The sequence below is a fragment of the Gorilla gorilla genome, chromosome 15 (assembly GCF_029281585.2).
Source record: "Gorilla gorilla gorilla isolate KB3781 chromosome 15, NHGRI_mGorGor1-v2.1_pri, whole genome shotgun sequence".
Taxonomy (NCBI): Eukaryota; Metazoa; Chordata; class Mammalia; order Primates; family Hominidae; genus Gorilla; species Gorilla gorilla.
In genome coordinates this window covers 64046927-64069680 of record NC_073239.2, presented here as the reverse complement: position 1 = coordinate 64069680, position 22754 = coordinate 64046927, and the positions used below count along the sequence as shown (strand labels likewise).

Below are 22754 nucleotides of genomic sequence, written 5' to 3'. Positions count from 1 at the left end.
GTGAGTTAGGGAGGAGTCCCTCCTTTTTGATTGTTTGGAATAGTTTCAGTAAATCCATCCGGTCGTGGGCCTTTTTTGTTGTTGTTGTTGGTAGGCTATTTATTATTGCCTCAATTTCAGGCCTTGTTATTGGTCTATTCAGGGATTCAACTTGGGAGGGTGCATGTGTCCAAGAATTTATTAATTTCTTCTAGATTTTCTAGTTTGTTTGAATGGAGGTGTTTATAGTATTCTCTGATGGTTGTTTGTATTTCTGTGGGGTCAGTGGATATCCAGAATCTACAATGAACTTAAGCAAATTTATAAGAGAAAAATATTCCCATTAAAAAGTTAGCAAATGAAATGAACAGACACTTCTCAAAAGAAGATACTTATGCAGCCAACAAGCATATGACAAAAAGCTCAACATCACTGATTACTAGAGAAATGCAAATCAAAACCACAATGAGATACCACCTCATGCCAGTCAGAATGATGATTATTAAAAAGCCAAGAAACAACCGATGCTGGTGAGGCTGTGGAGAAATAGGAATGTTTTTACACTGTTGGTGGGAATGTAAATTAGTTCAACCATTGTGGAAAGACAGTGTTGTGATTCCTCAAAGACGTAGAACCAGAAATACCATTTGACCTAGCAATCCCATATCTGGGTATATACCCAAAGGAATATAAATCATTCTATTATAAAGATATATGCACACATATGTTCATTGCAGCACTGTTTCCAATAGCAAAGACATGGAATCAACCCAAATGCCCATCAGTGATAGACTGGATAAAGCAAATGTGGTACATACATACCATGGAATACTATGCAGCCAGAGAAAGGAACGAGATGTTCTTTGCAGGAACATGGATGGAGTTTAAAGCCATTATATTCAGCAAACTAATGAGGAACAGAAAACCAAACACTGCATGTTCTTACTTATAAGTGGGAGCTGAACAATAAGGACCCATGGACACAGGGAGGAGAACAACACACACTCTAGAGCCTGTCTTGAGGGGTAGAGGGAGGAAGAGCATCACAATAAATAGCTAATGAATGCCAGGCTTAATACCTAGGTGATGGGTTTATAGGTGCAGAAAACCACCATGGTACACGTTTACCTATGTAACAAAGCTGCATGTCCTGCACATGTATCCCAGAACTTAAAATAAAATAAAATAACACATTTTTTAAAAAAGCATAAGCAAAAAATTTTCTCATTCTGTCTCCCTTTTTCTCCTCACTCTTTCTCTTCTCTCCCCATTTCTTTTACCTTTCTTTCCTCTCCCGCTTTTTTTTACTGTTTAATAAACTTTGCCATTGTTCTGCATTCCAGGTTCCTCATCTCAGTCCTTTCAACTTAGCCCATTCATTGTTCATATTACAGGTCCATGATACAGAGTTAGCCTGGGCAGACAGTAAGAGCATGAGCTCTGCAGTCAGACAATCTATATCCATGTCAGGCTCTTCCTTGGAGAACTATGTAATTTTTATGCCTCAAAATCTTCATCTTATTACTAACATCTAGCTGCTCAAGTGTATTACCTCTTATCTTTTTTAATCTGGCATTTTGGGGTGATAGTTGAAACATATGGAAGGTAGGTTAATATTGTTCTTTGTGACCCCATTTACTGTTCTATATTAGATAGTTGTTTCTTTCACTCTTTTCTTGCTGGCAGATTACCAACTGCTACTGTTGCTCTCCGTTTTCCTGCCTCAAGAAGTCTTTCCATTTTAAATTTCTCCTCGTTACCTCTTAGATTCTCAGAATTTAAATCACTGAGCCAATTAAAAAGTTTTGTATGTGTGAGATGTGAACATATCCAGAGCAATGGCTTAAGAACCTCTTCCGCGGACACTTCAGGATTTAGGCTTTGTAATTATGACGTATGTGGTTCACAAATCCTTTTCAACTTCTATTTTGGATGGTGAATATTTCTGCAATTCTGACTAGCAAATCAAGTTTGTTTTTACTCTATCCAATTTTTTCATAATATAGTAGATAGCATCAATGCTATTCCTTCTTTCTGTTAGAGAGGCAGCACTAATTCTTCTCCTGGCCTAAATATCATCAAATATTCAATCAAACTTGGAAATTATGAATTTTGTTTATTTTGCATTGGAGTTTACCTACAGCCTTTTACATTCATCTTAAGCCAGATTCCCTAGAATAGAATCCCAGCTTCACCTTTCACTAGCTGTGTGACTTAGGGGTTATCAAAAGTGTTTCTAAATGGTTTCTCAGTTTGGTAAAAAATAAAATAAAGTAATAATAGTACCTACCTCCTATAATTAAATGAGTTAATATATGCAAAGCTTTTGGAGAATGTCTAGGACATTTTAAGGGCTATAATTGTCTCCTTCTAATTACAAACTCCACAAGGGCAGGATTTTGGCCTGTTTTTTTTCTAACATCTCCAATGCCTGGTATGCAGTTGGTACTTAATAAATATATGTTGAATTAGGATTTTTTCTTAAAATAGAACATACGTAAATCTCTAAATTTACAATGAGTTTATTTGGTAGTAATTGTTGGCCTAGCTAATTAATCCCCTGATGTGATTTTTAATCTTTGCTATATCATGGAACCAATGTAGACATTTGAGTAGCCAAACATAGATATATCATAGATTAAGAGGCTATGTGCGCAGATGTTTTCCTAATCATGATAAAAACTTGCTATAAGCAATCCTTTAGAAATTATGTAACAGAATTTTCTCACTTTTTAGAAGAGCAAACAGAGGCCCAGCAGAGTTAAATTTATTCAACATTATTCTTTAAGATTGGCTATAAATAAATGTTAGCCAAAATTTCTATAAAATAAAGTTACAGAGTCATAAAGGTGTTCAAAATATTACACTGTGATAAAGTGTCCCCAGAATGGATTATGAAAAAGAAAACTAATCTTTTTCAGACAAAATATTTTTCCCAGTAGGAGAGTACCTTTCCATATGGTACAAAATGAAAAAGTAAAAACTATAGCTATGAGATCAACACCAGATGGTCTTAGAGGTGATGTCTTTATCTCTTCTGCTGTTGCTATTTTACACTCAGAAAAGAGCTTTAAATCTTGACTAATTTGCTAAATCCCCATTAAAGTATGTACATACTAGCCCTCTTGTGAAAAAAGCCACGTAGCCTTTATTTTGGTTTCAGAGTCAACATTCGGCTGAGTTACATGGTTTATTAAAAATAATGTTCAATGGTATAAATGAACAAATAAATACAAAGGAGTGCAAACAGTACACTGTATTTATTTTTTTTGTGAGTGGTGCATTACATTTTGATAGATAAATGCTTTGCCATCTCCTTGTTAGTAATATAAAACATAGGTAAGTTTAAATGGGTAGAACAATGAAATAACTTGCAAGTTGTCATAACTAGAATTTGTCAATAAATGGCTCATGAAATTCTTATCATCTGTCACACTATTTCACAGTGTTTGTAGGTTTTTTTGATTATTTTATTTTACTTTCTTTAGTTTTTGAAACAAAGTCTTGCTGTCTCCCTAGGCTGGAGTGCAGTGGCACAATCTCGGCTCACTGCAGCCTCTATCTCCCGGATCCTAACAATTCTCATGCCTCAGCCTCCCAAGGAGCTGGGACTACAGGTCTGTGCCACCACACCTGGCTAATTTTTGTACTTTTAGTAGAGGCATATTTTTGCCATGTTGGCCAGGTTGGTCTTGAACTCCCGACCTCAAGTGTTACTCCTGCCTTGGCCTCCCAAATTGTGGGATTACAAGTGTGAGCCATCATGCCTGGCCTTTCGAACATTTTAAATTAAGTTTGATGAATACTCAGAGCTTAGATGGAGTTTGGGTTTAATAATTTTTAAATTCAACTTTCTTTTCTTCAGTAAAACTTTATTGAACACCTATTCTTTGTCAAATATTCTGGGTGCTGGTGGTACAAAGATGAAAAACACTACTAGCCCTTTTACTCTGATGTCCTACTCCTAAATATCTCACAGTGAAAGCATAGGGGCAAATGTTCTAATGAGGGGGTATTATAAAGAGCTATTCTCACACAAAGAAAGAAGCAACTCAGTTGGTCTGGACAAAAGCTGGAAATTTTGGTGAAGAATTGTTATTGTTATTCAAGCATGATAAATTGCCTGATGACTGGTTTAATGAGTGGACAAGCACTGGAAGAGAATTCCAGGTAGAAGAAATAGAAAGTTCATGCTCTGCTGATTTTGTGGTGAAAGTGTCTTTACAGTCTAGTACTATGCTTAAAATTCTGGTGTTTTCCATTAATAACAAGAAAATGTTATGGACAACAAACACTTCAGTTGGAAATGCTTAGCTTGGATTTTTCTCTCTATGGGAGATGACCCTCTGGGATTCTGCAGCAAGTGAATGCTCAGCTTCCTGTAAACTTGAATGAGACCAAGTTTGCCAGGACCTCACCTGTTGGAAAGAACAGTAAAGGATTGTTGATCAAGGGAAGGAGATATGTGTAGTGCTAATTTTTTTCTTCATCATACCTTGTCAATGTTTATAAAGACCTTTCAAGCTGCTAGGTATTAGTACCCCAACTATTGGTATAGCTTATACACGGGGATCATTTTTTGCTTCACTGAGTTTTGCTCACCTTAGAACACAAGTTCTATTTCTCTAGCTTTTCTATTTATATTGTTCAGTGATTAGATTTCAGCATTTTCATGCGCGTCCGTGTGAAGAGACCACCAAACAGGCTTTGTGTGAGCAACATGGCTGTTTATTTCACCTGGGTGCAGGTGGGCTGAGTCCGAAAAGAGAGTCAGCAAAGGGAGATAAGGGTGGGGCCGTTTTATAGGATTTGGGTAGGTAAAGGAAAATTACAGTCAAAGGGGGTTTGTTCTCTGGCGGGTAGGAGTGGGGGTCGCAAGGTGCTCAGTGGGCAGGAGTGGGGGTCGCAAGGTGCTCAGTGGGCAGGAGTGGGGGTCGCAAGGTGCTCAGTGGGGGTGCTTTTTGAGCCAGGATGAGCCAGGAAAAGGACTTTCACAAGGTAATGTCATCAGTTAAGGCAAGGACCGGCCATTTACACTTCTTTTGTGGTGGAATGTCGTCAGTTATGGTGGGGCAAGGCATATTCACTTCTTTTGTGATTCTTCAGTTACTTCAGGCCATCTTGGCATATACGTGCAAGTCACAGGGGATGCGATGGCTTGGTTTGGGCTCAGAGGCCTGATATTCCTGCCTTCTTATATTAATAAGAAAAATAAAACAAAATAGTGTTGAAGTGTTGGGGTGGCGAAAAATTTTTGGGGGGTGGTATGGACCTTAAATGGGCTGTACCCTGTAGCATTCCAAGGACAGGCCTGAATTCTGAGAAGGGAAAGTGGTAAAAGTATTGTCCAGTCCTTTTTAAGTTGGTGGCTGAGCTTGGTGAGGTGTGTTTTTAAAAGACCTTTAGTCCATTCTACTTTTCTTGAAGATGGAGGACCATAAGGGATATAAAGGTTTCACTGAATACTAAGAGCCTGAAAAACTGCTTGGCTGATTTGACTAATAAAGGCTCGTCTGTTATCAGACTGTATAGAGGTGGGAAGGCTAAACTGAGGAATTATGTCTGACAGAACGGAAGAAATGACTGCAGTGGCCTTCTCAGACCCTGTAGGAAAGGTCTCTACTTATTTTGAGGGCCTCTAAAAGTATTAAAGCCACTGCACGCAGACATGAGGGCTAGGCTAAAACAGTAAGGTCAAGTTGTTTGGACAGAAAGGCTACAGGGTGTGGTCCTGGCTCTTGTGTAAAAATTCTGACCACGCTAACCATGCCTAGGAAGGAAAAGAGTTGTTTTGTAGAAGGTGCTTGGGTTTGAGAGATCAGTCGGACACGATTGGCAGGGAGAGCACGTGTGTTTTTATGAGAATTATGCCGAGATAGGTAACAGATGAGGAAGAAATTTGGGCTTGATTGAAGTAATGGGGGCTGTCTGTGAAGCTTTGCGGCAGTACAGTCTAGGTAATTTGCTGAGCTTGATGGGTGTCAGGGTCAGTCCAAGTGAAAGCGAAGAGAGGCCGGGATTAAGGGTGCAAAGGAATAGTAAAGAAAGCATGTTTGAGATCTAGAACAGAATAATGGGTGTAGAGGCAGGTATTGAGGATAGGAGAGTATATGGGTTTGGCACCACGGGGTGTATAGGCACAACAATTTGGTTGATAAGGCGCAGATCCTGAACTAACTTGTAAGGATTGTCTGGTTTTAGGACAGGTAAAATGGGGGAATTGTAAGGAGAGTTTATAGGCTTTAAAAGGCCATGCTGTAGCAGGCGAGTGATAACAGGCTTTAATCTTTTTAAAGCGTGCTGCGGGATGGGATATTGGCCTTGAGTGGGGTAAGGGTGATTAGGTTTTAATGAGATGGTAAGGGGTGCATGATCGGTCGCCAAGGAGGGAGTAGAGGTATCTTATACTTGTGGGTTAAGGTGGGGGGATAGAAGAGGAGGACGCAAAGGAGGCTTTGGATTGGGAAGAAGGGCAGCAATGAGATGTAGCTGTAGTCCAGGAATAGTCAGGGAAGCAGATAATTTAGTTAAAGTGCCTCAGCCTAATAAGGGAACTGGGCAGGTGGGGATAACTAAAAAGGAGTGCTTAAAAGAGTATTGTCTAAGTTGGCACCAGAGTTGGGGAGTTTTAAGAGATTTAGAAGCCTGGCCGTCAATACCCACAACAGTTATGGAGGCAAGGGAAACAGGCCCTTGAAAAGAGGGTAATGTGGAGTGAGTAGCCTCCGTATTGATTAAGAAGGGGATGGGCTTACCTTCCACTGTGAGAGTTACTGGAAGCTCGGCGTCCGTGATGGTCTAGGGGGCTTCCGAGGCGATCGGGCAGTGTTAGTCTTCAGCCGCTAAGCCGAGAAGATCTGGGAAGGAGTCAGAGAGCCTTGGGCCAGAGTTCCAGGGGCTCTGGGAGTGGCTGCCAGGTGAGTTGAATAGTCCGATTTTCAGTGGGGTCCCACAGAGACGGGACGCGGCTTAGGAGGAATCCCGGGCTGCGGGCATTCCTTGGCCTAGTGGCCAGATTTCCGGCACATGTAGCAAGCTCTTGGGGGAGGAGGTTCTGGAGGAACGCCTGGCCACTGCGTTTCAGGCGTTTGGAAGTTCTTGTGTGCTGGAGATGTGGCTGGGGTTTGTCTCACAGTGGAGGCAAGGAATTGCAACTTTTTTCTATTATGGTACACCTTGAAGGCGAGGTTAATTAAATCCTGTTGTGGGGTTTGAGGGCCGGAATCTAATTTTTGGAGTTTTACTTAATGTCGGGAGAAGATTGGGTAATAAAATGTATTTTGAGAATAAGACGGCCTTTTGACCTTTTAGGGTCTAGGGCTGTAAAGTGTCTCAGGGTTGCTGCCAAACAAGTCATGAACTGGGCCGGATTTTTATATTTGATGAAAAAAGAGCCTAAACGCTATCTGATTTGGGATAAAGAAAAAGGAGCATTAACCTTGACTATGCCTTTAGCTCCAGCCACCTTTTTAAGAGTAAATTGCTGGGCAGGAGGGGGAGGGCTAGTCACAAAACGAAACTGTAAGCCGGACCAGGTGTGAGGAGGGGAGGTGATAAAAAGATTGGAGGAGCAGAGGCTGAGGAAGAATTGGGACCTAGCTCGGCCTGGCGAGGAGGGGAGAGGTCAGATGGGTCTGTAGAAAAGGAAGACTAGAAAGACTCCGTGATGCTTGGGGTTGGTACTGAGGGGACAGGCGGGAGGGAAAGAAGGAAGATTTGGGATGAGTTGCACTGGTCACAGAGATTAGGAAGGGACTGATGTGTAAAAGAATGCCTGGATGTCAGGCACCTCAGACTGTTTGCCTATTTTACGACAAGAATTACTTAGATTTTGCAGGATGGAAAAATTCAAAGTGCCATTTTCTGGCTATTTGGAACTACTGTCGAGTTTGTATTGGGGTCAGGCAGCATTGCAGAAGAAAATAAGGCATTTAGGTTTTAGGTCAGGTGTGAGTTGAAGAGGTTTTAAGTTTTTGAGAACACAGGCTAAGGGAGAAGGAGGAGGAATGGAAGGTGGAAGCTTACCCATAGTGAAGGAGGCAAGCCCAGAGAAAAGAGTAGAGACACGGAGAAGGGGTGGGGGGTTCTTGCCCTCCAGAAAAGCAGAGAAGGGGTTGGGGCACGGAAATAAGGGATTGGGGCACAGAGATAAGAGGTCAGGGTGCGGAAATAAGGGATTGGGGCACAGAGATAAGAGGTTGGGGTGCAGAAATAAGCGAATGGGGGCTTCTTGCCCCCTAGGAAAGCAGGACTTGCTGCTAAGGTGAAGGAGAAGGGGTTGAGGGGTACTTGCCTCTGCCCCAGGAAAGCGGGACTTGCCACTAAGGGTGAAGGAGATGGGGTTGAGGGGTACTTGCCCCTGCCCCAGGAAAGCGGGACTTGCCGCTAAGGGTGAAGGGGAAGGGGTTGAGGGGTACTTGCCCCTGCCCCAGGAAAGCGGGACTTGCCGCTAAGGGTGAAGGGGAAGGGGTTGAGGGGTACTTGCCCCTGCCCCAGGAAAGCGGGACTTGCCGCTAAGGGTGAAGGGGGAGGGGTTGAGGGGTACTTGCCCCTGCCCCAGGAAAGCGGGACTTGCCGCTAAGGGTGAAGGGGGAGGGGTTGAGGGGTACTTGCCCCTGCCCCAGGAAAGCGGGACTTGTCGCTAAGGGTGAAGGGGGAGGGGTTGAGGGGTACTTGCCCCTGCCCCAGGAAAGCGGGACTTGCCGCTAAGGGTGAAGGGGGAGGGGTTGAGGGGTACTTGCCCCTGCCCCAGGAAAGCGGGACTTGCCGCTAAGGGTGAAGGGGGAGGGGTTGAGGGGTACTTGCCCCTGCCCTAGGAAAGCGGGACTTGCTGCTAAGGGTGAAGGGGGAGGGGTTGAGGGGTACTTGCCGCTGCCCTAGGAAAGCGGGACTTGCTGCTAAGGGTGAAGGGGGAGGGGTTGAGGGAAGTACTTGTCCCTGCCCCAGGAAAGCGGGACTGGCTGCTAAGGGTGAAGGACCAAGGCAGGCGTCCCTGCGTGGTCTGACACCCTTGAAACGTGAGTGTATAATCAGAGAGGCGTCCCTGCAATGATTAAACACCAAGGGAAGGCTGCCTTCCCAGTCCGTGACTGGTGCCGGAGTTTTGGGTTCACGGATAAAACATGTCTCTTTTGTCTCTACCAGAAAATGAAAGGAATTGAAATTAAGAGAAGGGAGAGACTGAAGTGTGGCGCCAAGATTGAAAGGAGAAAGAGGTTGAGGGATAGTGAGGGAGGTTGGAGAAGAGAGTAAAAAGAGGCCGCTTACCGGATTTGAAATTGGTGAGATGTTTGTTTCTTGGGCTGGTCGGTCTGAGGACCTGAGGTCGTAGGTGGATCTTTCTCACGGAGCAAAGAGCAGGAGGACAGGGGATTGATCTCCCAAGGGAGGTCCCCCGATCCGAGTCACGGCACCAAATTTCATGCGCGTCCATGTGAAGAGACCACCAAACAGGCTTTGTGTGAGGAACATGGCTGTTTATTTCACCTGGGTGCAGGTGGGCTGAGTCCGAAAAGAGAGTCAGCAAAGGGAGATAAGGGTGGGGCCATTTTATAGGATTTGGGTAGGTAAAGGAAAATTACAGTCAAAGGGGGTTTGTTCTCTGGCGGGTAGGAGTGGGGGTCACAAGGTGCTCAGTGGGCAGGAGTGGGGGTCGCAAGGTGCTCAATGGGGGTGCTTTTTGAGCCAGGATGAGCCAGGAAAAGGATTTTCACAAGGTAATGTCATCAGTTAAGGCAAGGACCGGCCATTTACACTTCTTTTGTGGTGGAATGTCGTCAGTTATGGTGGGGCAAGGCATATTCACTTCTTTTGTGATTCTTCAGTTACTTCAGGCCATCTTGGCTTATACGTGCAAGTCACAGGGGATGCGATGGCTTGGCTTGGGCTCAGAGGCCTGACAAGCGTAAGTGTCACTTACTATATTTTGTAAAGTCTTAGTTTACTGAAGAATGTACCTTTTGGCAGTTTTCTTTGCTCACCGTGCTCTGATGACATAAATATCCCAGTCAAGCCTGATAAATGCATATGACTTCAGAGAACAGGCAGGTGAAGTAAACATACAAAGTCAGTTAAGACAAGGAGAGTCATGCAGAGTGTGCTGTTTCTCTTCTTGTTAAGTTGTAAACTTCTGACTGCAGGGATTCTTTGACTCTTTTGTTCGCTGATACACCACAGCTTACTATCACAGGGCCTGATATCTAGTAGATGCTGTAGAAATACTTATGAATGAATGGATAGGGAACCTATTGCACTAGGGAGAACAAGCAATGCCTAAAGGCATTCATTCACTATTGATAACAACAACAACAGATACTGTGCCAGGCAAACAAAACCCATCTAGGGAATCTCTCATTTAGGATCCATGGTCATATGAATCGCATCTCTTCCTAAAAGTTATGCAGTTTTTCGAAAAGGAACAGTATTCTGCCTTTGCAATCATTTCCATAAATGTCTGTCCTGTGAATATTAAAGTAATGAGAAATGCATGTCGGCTTCAATATCTGTAGCAAAAGTTTACTCCTACATTAAAAACTGTTTATGAATACAATTTCGAATATTGTTATTTCCTAGAGCATCATTTTAAATAGAATTTCCCAGCATGATACCAATCTTGGGCTTCATGAGAGTCAATCAATATGTGAAGGATAGTATTTGAATAATAACTCCACATAAATGGGTAGATTATTTTGAGTTTTCATATCAACTTCTAATATATTATCTCATCTTTATTTTGTGAAATATTCACTGCTACTTATATTTCAATGAAATACATGTTGAAAATGAATTTCAATGAAATATATGAAAATACAGTGATATCTTCATCGCAGTGAAGTGACTAGTTCTTCCAAGAGAAATATTTTTCTATTCCTTGAATCTGGAAGTACAGTTTAAGCACGTTTCTCTACATACAAGCTGGATTTAATTTGTTTAACATATGTATATGTTCTATGGTTTAAATAATGTAGAGTCACGGAACAGAAGCAGAAACTTAATTGTGTATTTTTACCTCGTCTCTCTTAAATTCATACTGTGCTCTCATTATTTCATTTTTCACCCATATCTTGATTGATAAGGGTGCTTTCACTTACCACCTACCCCTTCCTTGTTCTTTCTTTACTCTTTACACATTGTCTCCATGTAGCCACTCGTTGATCACTGGATTTACATGGAAACAAAGTCATAGCAGACACAGTGGGTGTCTTGCCTTTCCTCCTGTTCTGGCCTGGAGGTGGCTGCAGTTTCTTTGGACAGATTGCATATTTATTCTTCGATCTGAGAACTTTCACTGAATGCAAGAATGTGTTCGGCCAGGGCATGAGATGGGAAACTTAAGGCCCAGAGAATAATTCCCAGTTAATGAGGGACAGGAGTTGATGGATAAGCACCTGAGCCAGGCTCCTTGTTCTTTAGATAGAGAGCTTTGAGGTGCCCTTGACTTAGTCTCTCAGAGGGTTCCTAGCAGCAGGGAGCCAAGTTTCCCACAGTGATAACCTGCTCATCAGTGACCCTTTACTGGCTTTTCTTCCTTCCTTGTTTTGCCCTTTTCTGCTTCTTCAATATGTTTCCTGTGATCCCAGCCCAAATCAACTGCTGTGCCAGGACCTGCTTTCAAACTAAAGCAGATATTTCCTACCTGAGCATTTTAAAATTGGCATTTATTCTGTTTTATTATTTATTTATTTAGTTAGTTTGTGTGTGTGTGTGTTTGTGTGTGTGTGTGTGTGTGTTTCTCCTTCCTCACAATCTTCTCTGTGAATTAGGTTACTTTATAATACTCAGATTATTTCCATTCAAAAAAAAAAAAAGTCTTGAGCTTAAATTAGAATATCTCTAATTCAAGGCAATTGGCAGGTTTATACAATTGTTAACTGCTTTATACTAAGTTGCTCAGAGTCTGGATGGAAAGCTGGGTTCCTTTTTCATAATTAAATGCTCCAGATCTACAGAGAGCCAAAGTCTGTAAGAACGTAAAGATGATTAACACTGTATCCTGCTTTCAGATTTTAAAAAGAATGCTTATCTTCATATTTACCTGTTATGTTAGGCAGCGGCAAAAACAAAGCACCTAAGAAGTCAATGACCTGCTAAAATAGTATTTTCTTTCTACATAATGTATTATTAGTTAACCCCAAATTAAACATTTGTGTCACACACCCAGAAGATGTCATGAGGGACTGAATCACTACAATTTTTAGTGGGCATGAACCCCAGTATACATACTTGGGTTTGAAAAATATATATCTGTCTCTACTATTTCATAATTCAGTGTAATTTTTTCTTTCAACTCTTTATTCTGCCATAACCTCAGAAAACTTTATCAATTTGGAATTCCCACTTAATTTAAATTCTAGGAGATGCTGTTGTACCAAGGTCTGGAGCATGATATCTGAATCCTTTGACAGGCATATATTTCCTGAGACTTCTCTCATTCCTATTGTTTTTGGCACTTTTCAGTGCTAGCTGGTCTCTCTGCTCCCTCCATTCCACCATTGTGGGACTGGGAGCTGTCTCCATGGAACATGGAGTCTTTTCCATGAGATGACTATGTCCTTGTCTATATAGGCAGCCACACTCAGTGACCTCAAATAGGAAGGGACAAACTGATCTCCTATGATCTTGAATATCCAGATGTTTGGGATTTGGTGTGGGGGTCAAGAGGCCAGTTATTCCTCTCTTGGACCCACTGAAGTGTCTGTTGTTCAGTCCAAGAAAACTTTGTTTGCCGGGAGAAGAGGTACTTATGGGGAAATAGGAAGAATTCCTTTTTCTCAAAGATATTTTCTAAAATATGCTTTCTATGTTGCAGTTATTGAAATTCTATTGAGAGTTCATGATTTTGGAAAATAGAAACCACAGACTTTTTGTTCCCCTTTCCCTTCCTTTCTTTCCTTTTCTTTCTCTCTTCTCTTATTTTCTTGTCATTTGAAATCGCTATGCCTCTCCAGGACCAATTTCTTTCTTTCTTTCTTTCTATCTGTCTATCTATCTATCTATCTATCTATCTATCTATCTATCTATCTATCTATCTATTGTCCCTCCATTCATCAAGTATCCCCACTGCAGAGCACCTCAAGCATGCTAGAACATTGGCATCCTGATCTTTAAGAGGAGACTCAAATCTCTGTGGCAATGTCTGTCATGACCCGTGCCTTCCATTATTACATGTTGGAAGACTACCAGCCTTGTATTCTGATTGGCACCATAGTCATTTTTAAGCACTGCATACATAGAGAATGTTTACAGCTGGTGGTGTAGTTGGAATTATTTTAATGTAATTGGAGCCATGATTTGACACTAATTATAAAACATTTAAAATAGTCTATAATTTAGAATATAAATGCTCTGCTTAATCAGAAAGATTCCCTCCTTTTTAGTTTACGTATTTCACCTTTTTCATTTTTCATTTTGGTTTGATGAAGATCTCAAATAAATATTTCATACTGTCTCATAAAGTGTTTCCTTATCCCATTTTAGTTTTCATGTTTAATTTTTTATTGCTTATCAATGAGAATAAACTAATAATCTATCTCACATGTTGCTGTGATGAATCAATGGACATTTACATTCTGTAATTGTTTTAGAACAGTGAACTTTTTTCATGGTAATAAGGGAATTTATGACCTCTATGACCTTCCATGTTTATCCTTATATAGTAATGAGATAATTCAATTAACACATGCTGTAGACGTATGCTAAACATGTACATGTGGCTATGTACGATTTAGTAAAATAAACTTTATCTTTCTTCATGTCTTATATACCCATATAAGTGCAGAAGAAGCAGCTTGTAATGGATAGACTGAGGGTGGTTGGGCAGTTTTAGGACATTGTGAAAAAATATCACTTACCTACACAAGTGCTAACATAGATATAGTACCTTTTGCCCATGAGCTTTTAAAGGTCCTGGGAAAATGTTGAATCTTGAAAAACAATAGTTTCAATTTCCAAATAAAAATATTATAAAACAAAATTAATAATTATTTATTTGAAATGTAGAGATGTATTTAAATATGTTTTTTATATATGGTATAGGACTTTCAAAAGTCAAAATGGTGGAGATATTTCTGCAGTATGCAATCAGAATAACTGTATTCTATAGTGACCACATATTTTATAGTAGTTACTCACTTATTCATTTTCCCATTTACTGCCTCGTGTTACTAATATTTATTAAGCACCCACTAAGTTCCAAGCACTGGACTAGGCTGTGAGGGTAAATAAATGATAAAAGAAAACACTTTGTGCATCCTTTGTACTAGCTATTATCAAAAGGGCTTTAGATTACGCATGTTAAATTATCTAAATACTTCAAGATAGTTACAATTATTTTCCCCCATTTCAACAATGGGAAATTGAGGCCCTCAACTGAAGACAAAGAACTTGCTCAAGTTCACACAGGTATTAAACGGCAGAGTCAAGACTTGAACCCAGGTACCTTACTCTGGAATTTGTACTCTTACCATTTAACTATCACATTATATAATACTTCAGAGAATGCAATCATGACCCTTTTCATCTGGCTGAAGAGTCATAGTGGTAGCCTGGCTAATATACAAGGTAATATGAAGAAAAAATTGGCAGGGGTAGCTATCGAAACCTATAAGAAGAGAATAACTAACCTATAATGTTTTATGTTACTCTTTGTATACCCCCAAATTAGCAAATGTTTCATCCAATATGAAATATTTTCCTTAAAATATTTTAATGGACAAAAATATTTTTATGTTTTTCCTATATCAGTTTTTACTCAACGACATGATTTACACTGAAGCTTGATAAATCCTAATGTCTCTGGTTCTTAAGCAAAGGCTTATAGTTTTAAAAAGCTGATATTTATGAAATAAAAAGTAAAATACTAGAACAAAATGACAATGATTTCAACTTTTTTTCTATTTTGAAATTTAAAGCTAGTAAATTTTGGTATTAAAATATATACAAATATTTTTAAAGTCTTGAAATTGTTAGCTGTTTTGTGGTCTATCTGGGCTATTTTTAGTTTCAGGTATAATCAGATAAAATAAGTGCCACCATCAATAAACGTAACTTGAGCAATACTGTGTTTCCAAGTCAAATTTGGAAGAAAACATTTTTAACAATGTTGTGAAGGTAGTTGTAAAATGTATTATAGTTAGAACAGTGATCTTGTTATATATGCATTATTTTTTGAGCTTTGAAATTATCTTAAGCTTTTTTGCGTTAAATAATATCTAATAGAAAACAACTCATCCTATACAAATCAATTTCAGGGGCAAATATTCCCGGACTTAATGTCACCATTGGGTATGTCCATAGTCCAAATACATGCTGTTAATGGCCTTTAGGCCTTGGGCCTTTTAATTTGACTAAAATGTGATGTAAAAGAAATTAATCTGTTAATATGATATAAATGTTGAGATCTCTATATTTTAATCAAATACTTGTGTATGATTATGCTATTTACCTTAAGTCAGGCTATAGAGATTTTCTTTACCTCTTCATGATGATATATTAATAATTAAGTATAATATCTATTTTCAGAATATTTAATTAGTACTGTCCTCCATCAGTTTAACATTAAATAACTCTTTGAGGTTTTTTTCACCAAAATATGGCAACTTTTGCATACTTTTTTCATGATGTGCATTTCCCAACAGATTTGTAATCATAAATATTTATAATTTCATATTAACTCCTCAGAAGGGCTAATAGTATGACATTTTAAAAATTCCCATATTATTTAAAGTGATGTTAGAAGACTCAACATGAAACACTGATGCTTAAAAAGGTCATACAGGCACTTCATGTCTTTCCCATAGAACTGTAATGTGAAATTATTTTCTTGCCTTTTCTGGCTTTTTTTTTTTTTTTTCAAACACGGCAGACAGTTTTGAACTTCACAAGTAGTCTAGCTTTTATTCTGAGTAAAACACTCCTCAACTCTAAGCTGAAGTTAATATATTAAAAAAAAACACAGTACAATTGAACAGTTTAAATATTTCCGATGTAGATTGATTTCATACAATACAGCTGTAACTTTGACAAAATATTTCTGAATGTGTCACTTGAAATGTCACTATAATGTATTTCTCCTGTTTTTATTTAGGGATGCATTATTTAGGCTAGCACGGCAGTGTAAGCAGAAAAAAAAGTGCTATATGTGAATAAAGTTTTTTGTACAGTTTCTATTTGGAGTGTTTGATGAAAAGGCTGCGCACAGCTTTTTCTACTGAATGAATGTTTATCTTTGTATTTTTTAACCTAAAAGATTACAAAAGACTTGTTTTCAGTAAGGGATTTTTATAACCCAAACAGTAGTGGCAAGCATGGTTTGGTGGCTGTTTGAGCTCTTGAATGTTTGTTTCTAAGTTTTAAAGCTGTGTTTATAGGAGCTCACTGCCTAGACCTTTGTAAGTGAAGAGGTTAGAGATGAAGTATGGACACTGCATTAGAATTAGATGATTTTATTTTTTTCTTTCGAGAACAAAAATCAGGCTCACTGGTAAAAGCCTGGGTGATGTATGACTTTATCTGTCACTTGGTTGTATTCAGATTGCAAAAATTTATCATTTCATCTCAGAATGGTCCAAAAAATAAATAATTAACCGTTTTCACCATGAAAATACAAGGACTGAATATCTGCAGTATCTGTACTGGGAATGAGAAAAACAGAAGATGATTGTCAGCATTAAAAAAGAAAGGGATATTTTGTTTTAAAACCTTAATCATGCTTATTATTCCAATTTCAGAACAATAATCCAGGAAACATAATTTCCCCTTTCTATGTGTAAGATTCTTAATACAGTTCTACATGTTTATACCATTTAATTAAAATATGAAACCATTAAATCTTGTTTAAATTTGAGTAATACAGTATGATTTTGGCAAAAGAGGACTATATTTCATTTTAATTTTTTGAATGAACCAATATAATGCATGCTGTTGAATTCTAGTTGTAGCATATCTAAATAGGTGCACGTTCTTCTGTTTATGTCTTTTAGCATCACCGTCAATTAAACTCTTGGTGGATGATCCTATAGTTGTAAATCCTGGAGAGGCCATAACATTAGTATGTGTTACAACAGGAGGAGAGCCTGCACCTTCTCTCACCTGGGTCAGGTCCTTTGGGACTCTGCCTGAAAAGACTGTTTTGAATGGAGGAACTTTGACCATACCTGCCATCACCTCAGATGATGCTGGTACTTACAGCTGCATTGCCAATAATAATGTGGGAAACCCTGCAAAAAAGTCCACCAACATCATTGTGAGAGGTAAGTTTGCTGAAAGAATGTTACAACGTAGATTCCTAGGTTAGGCTCTCAAAAAGCAAATAATGGTTGATATAAAATTACCTCCTCAAATATTGCATGTATCTGTAAAATATAGATAAAATCATGTATAAATAATAATGGTGGGTAATTATAAGTGGAACTTAAACAGGTTAAAGATTAATAACAGTGCTTTATATATGCATTGAATAGCTTTCATAACATATTCTTAGTGATACCATCAAATGCTTTTTATAATATGTTGTTAGCTAAAAAAAGATTGAAATAAAAAATGTGGCTTGCAGCATAAAACATTCACTGTGTAAAATATACACTGATTGTATAATAGTTTAGGAATTCAGTAAATTTATCAATTTAATAAACTTTTATTGAGCCCCTATTACAATCATGGCTTTAAATTGTGAGGTTATATAGAGATCTATCAAACATTACCCTGTACTCAGGATTCCACTGTCAGATAGTGAAAATAATATATATCAATAGTCATATGATACAGTGTTCTAAAAGAATAAACAACAGATATAGAAATTAAAAAATGTATAGCCACTTCTGGCTGAGGTTATTAGGGAATATCTAATAACATTGGTACTAGGTCTTATAGGTCGAGTAGTGTTTTGACAGATTGAAATTGAGAAAAGACAGAAAAGTCAGAGATAGAAGATGCAATGCTTATTTGAGGAACTGAAGCAAAATGTAAGTCACTAAGTCAAAGTAGCAATGCTGTTCTAATGTGGTCATTACCAGCTAGTATGCTGGCACCATTTAGGCATGTTTTCTCTCCATTTTGGAAGATGGAAAGAAGTTCTGAGGCAGATGTACAAAGAGACCATATGCTTCTTCATATCTCACTTCACCTGTTATGGTCCTGGGTTGGAAGTGGAGGGTGGACACTGAGGCCTCTGAAGTTAAAATGGACATCCATATGCTGAAGATGACCTTTTGAACACGCAAATGAAAATTACTTATGATGGAAGCAAAACATAACCAAATGTATAGAGATAAACATTTGTGATTTTGTGAATATAGATTGTGGTGGTTTTAGTTATCTGTTATTATGCAAATTATTAGGAATATGCTATTTGACAAAAGTATACTCTATTCAAAACATTTCAAGGTACAGTGTAAATCAAAACACTATGAATAGCGTACCATCTGCCACAAAATTGTATACCACACAATATTTATTATATGTACATATGTACATATATAACATGTACGATTATTTTATATATCAAAACAAAATAAAACATACTGCCAGTTAAACTACCATAATGTCTTATGAGATAGAAGATTATTGAAAAAGCTCTTCTAAATTTGCTTATACTTTGATTTTTTTAAAACATGTCATTTATTGGCCTGCATAAAAAGGCCAATAAAAGCAAAATAATTTAATTTTTTATAATAGTTCACACTCAGAACTCGACTTCTAAATTAGTTTTTATTACAGGGTCATTGATGATCATGGTTTTCTATACAATATTGTTCTTGTGTCATTAAGAGCATTAATAATTCCAAATTATGGAGAAATACTGCCTCTGAGATTTTATTTTAAGTCAGGTCATGATTACTAATAGCAACCATGACAGACTATTGAATGTAAGATGCATTCAGATCTCAGAATTGTTAAAATGTAAAAATAAAGATGGATTTTACAATCAATGAAATGTGCTCTTTATTTCAATTGTTTAATGAACTTCTACTGCACAACTACCATGGGCTAAGGACTCAGCAAATGTAAGGAATGCATGAGTGTGACTGCAAAGATCAGTGACTAAATGTCTGCCCTCAAAGGAGTTACAGTTTTTATGGAATACAGAAATACAAAGTAATCATATATGGAAATATATAGAAAACAAAGAATTCACAATGGAAGTATCCAACTTTTATTTTTAAAATATTAGTATTGAGAAATGGGGCTCATTTTAAGCCTTGTGTCAGTGAGCAACCAGATTCTGTTCTCTCTCTACCCCATTTTTTTAAAAGAGAAATAGAAAAATTGTATTGTAATCGGTGTTTGTTTTATTTCTATTTTTTGTTTGTTTGCTTTAAAAATACTTGCTTTTCTAAGTAGGCATAAAATAATCTACCAAATCTTGCTGTAATTATTAAAGTATTGAAGTATGATGATTAAAGCATTGAAGTATTGAAGTATAATGATTAAAGTGTAATATTAAAGTACTGCAACATCTATCCTTAAGTGCCATGAATACAATGCAGAATCTTTTATTCCATTAGTTTATCAAGAACAGTAACTTGTTAGAGAAAAATGATGCGTTGAATTTAATTTTCATAATGGGATTATTTGCAACTATATTGAATCCATGTACAACTGGCAAAATGTCCAGTATAAAATATCTGTGTTGCTTATGCACCCTTTGTAAGAGACTAACCCAGTGAACAACAAATATGTGCCTAGAGGATGATTTTCTCCTCTCTACCCTACCTAACAGTTTTCACCTGTATCCTTACAAAAGAAAGTTTCCAACTTTGACATGAAAGACCTGAAATAAACAAAGCCTTAAAAATTTATTTCTTCAATCTTATGATTTCTTTTTATGCCTTTAATTTGTCTGATGTGTACATTTGCATAATCGTATTATATTGCCAGTGAGACTTCTCAGCAGTGGCATTCACATAATTCATAAAATCAAGTTTGTATATAATCTTACTGAATATAGAAGTAGCCTTGGTTTTAAAGGATCCTAGATTAAACTGTGGGGAGAAAAACCACTACAATAATATGAGGCGTCTGATTTCTGGTCTACAGAAGTCAAGAAATTCAGTTAAGGAAAACAGTTTTCTCTTTATTACATCAAAGAAATTATTTTCAAGGCTTCTGAATGTGTAGACCTCTGTGAGTCTTAAGATTAATTGTGTCATGGATACAGTAGATATAGAAATCTAGGTTTATCTCCTCTCATTCTTCTCTGTAATTAAATCAGGATCCATGGACCAGGTTTCTGAGTAAGCACAAAGATATTTTGTGCATCGAATTCCCATCCTCATTTAAGAATGTCCATGCACAGAATAAGAGTGTAGAGTGCTGATAGAAATAAAATTCAAGAAACATTTCAGAATTCTTTATTCTACTTTTTTAAAAATAGAGAAGAGTGTAAAGTAAATAATGGAGATAACACTCTGTAGATAAGAAGTAGAAAACTGAATACAAATCTCACATGGTTTACTACTTTGGGAGAACATTTATTAATGTAGCATCAGTGCCTTTTCTTATAGTTTTTAAAGAAATTGCAGTGTCTGAGCTACATTTCTCATAAGTTAGGAGAGAAGCAGTTGCCTAATACACCTGAAGGGAATGTTACATTGATTTTCTAGCCACATGTTGTACGCCCTGAGCTCAATGCTTTCCAAACTCCTGTTAGATATGTCACTTCTATGTAAAGGTCTCTGTTTTCATGATTCATTCTATTTAGAAATGCCTACATCTCTCTTCCGTCATGAATTAAATCACTGTGTTGAACATGTATGGTTCAAAATATCAAGACATTACTGTATTTTAGTGTATAGTGGCCTCTTTGAATGTTCTGTAGTATATTCAAATCACAAACCCACATTTAGTTTAGTGTTTTGGATGCATGGTCCAAAATAGTAATAACTCTAAACCTGATTTAATGCAAAAATTTCTCCCCTCCCCAACTTGGGTCCACTTTGGCTGGAGACCTCAAGTAAGAAAGGGAGATGGAACACAGTTGGCTTTTTTGTCTGTTACCTCTCCACCTACCTCTCCACTTAACCCAACCCCAGCCTGATAGATAGGTTCTGACCACCCTATCTCAGAGTGAGCTATGAAGATCTTCTCTATATAAAGCTTCCCCAATTCCTTGGTGACATGTTAATGGACCCTTAGAAAGTTTCTCTACCTAGACGATATATACATCTATGTAGATCAAAGAGAGGTGTCCAGTGATGGGCGTTTCCCTGAGTCCATGAATATGCCACATTTCCTGAACATCTTGTGCTGTACCCCTACCCCTTTTCTGCTGACGGCTTCTCCCTTTTTCCTCTAAGCAGCCAACTAAACAGAGCCCAAGACATGGTCATGTCCCTTCCCTGTGAGACTCATATCTGTCTGTTGGAAATGCTTACCAATAGACTATGAGAGCACATAAATTTCAGTGTACTACCTCTGTTCTCTTGCCACACAGGTTTTAGTTTCTTCAGATATGAGTCAGGCAACATTGGAGGGAAAATATTTCAAAGCTGACAGGTCCCATGGAAAGCTCCTCAGTATGATTGAGATGAAACAGACAGGTTCTCCTTTCTCCACCTTGGGTTTGGAAGAAGTTGCATCTCACAGTTTTCTCTAAAGATATCCTTCTAATTAAATTTGGTTTCTTACTCTTCTTTTACCTTTAATTGTCTATAAAGTCTAAGAATCATGGCTTGAGATTTCTTCCACTTTCTCCAAACATTCTGCATAAGAAAGAGGTCTGTTTTGCACTTACTATGGAATTCTGTGTGTTCTATTTTCAGGTAAAAGTGAGACAGGAAAATTCTATCATCTAGTTTTACAAAAATGTAGAAGGATTAGAGGAATTTTCAAATTTTCTTACTGCATTCTTGAAGGTGATTTATCAGCCAGTCCTTCTGGTTCTATCCTCAAAATATACTTTTAATCGGATCCTATCTTTTCATGTTCACTGCTACCACACATGTCCAAATCATCGATGTATCACTCCTGGTTGATTAAAATAGTCTTTCTATTGTTATTCTTTCCACTGTAGCCCCTCTTTTAGAAATTCACCTGCTATATTAGCTAAAGTAGCCTGGGCTAAGTTAATAAATATACCCATACATGTAATTACTCAAAAGAACTTCAGATTTTGTTCATGAAAGAGTACAGAGTATTTACTAGTTGATAATGCTGCTGAGTGTACTTGTGTGTGTGTGGTGGGGAGGTTGTTCCATGTGGTCATTCAGGTATCAGGGCTGATCATGTCTCTGCCATCTTCAATTTGTGGCTGCTAAGGTTACTATGGATGTTGCCTCCATCCCTGTCATTGGGAAGTGGGACGGAGCTTGAATGGGCATACATGGGAGATTTTTATGGGCAGATATACATTAGTTCCAGTCACAATCTATTGACTAGAACTCAGACACATGCCTATACCCAATGGCTTGAAGGCTGGAAAATTCTTACTATGCACTCAGAAATAACAAAAAAAAATCTCATTCTCCTGATCAGATTCCTCCCATGGCTTTTCATCTCACCCAAAATGGAATTAAAATTCCTCATCATCATTTCATATGCCTCCCATTTTTACTTGCTCTACTTTAGACGCATTGGTCTTTCTGCTTTGAATGTTAGTTTTCAAATACTACCCTCTAGTAAACACCTTCTCTGATTCCCCTATCTTAAGATAGCATATCTCTAATTTCCATACCATGATTTATTGCTTCTTATCACATCACTACCTGGAATTATTTTATCCATATTTCCTTACTTATTGTCTGCTTTTTAATAGGACTATAGGGGTAAAGAATTTGTCT

General features: G+C 38.1%; 1 protein-coding gene across 2 annotated transcripts in view; it reads left to right on the top strand.

Annotated features, from left to right (window-relative positions):
• MDGA2 (MAM domain containing glycosylphosphatidylinositol anchor 2) overlaps positions 1-22754 on the top strand; it is an 834858-nt gene that overhangs the window by 561774 nt on the left and 250330 nt on the right. For both annotated transcript variants that reach the window (XM_004055127.5, XM_055362264.2), the window contains exon 6: positions 16959-17228. In XM_004055127.5, the coding sequence (XP_004055175.2) occupies positions 16959-17228 (270 nt within the window). The remainder of the gene's footprint in view (positions 1-16958; positions 17229-22754) is intronic.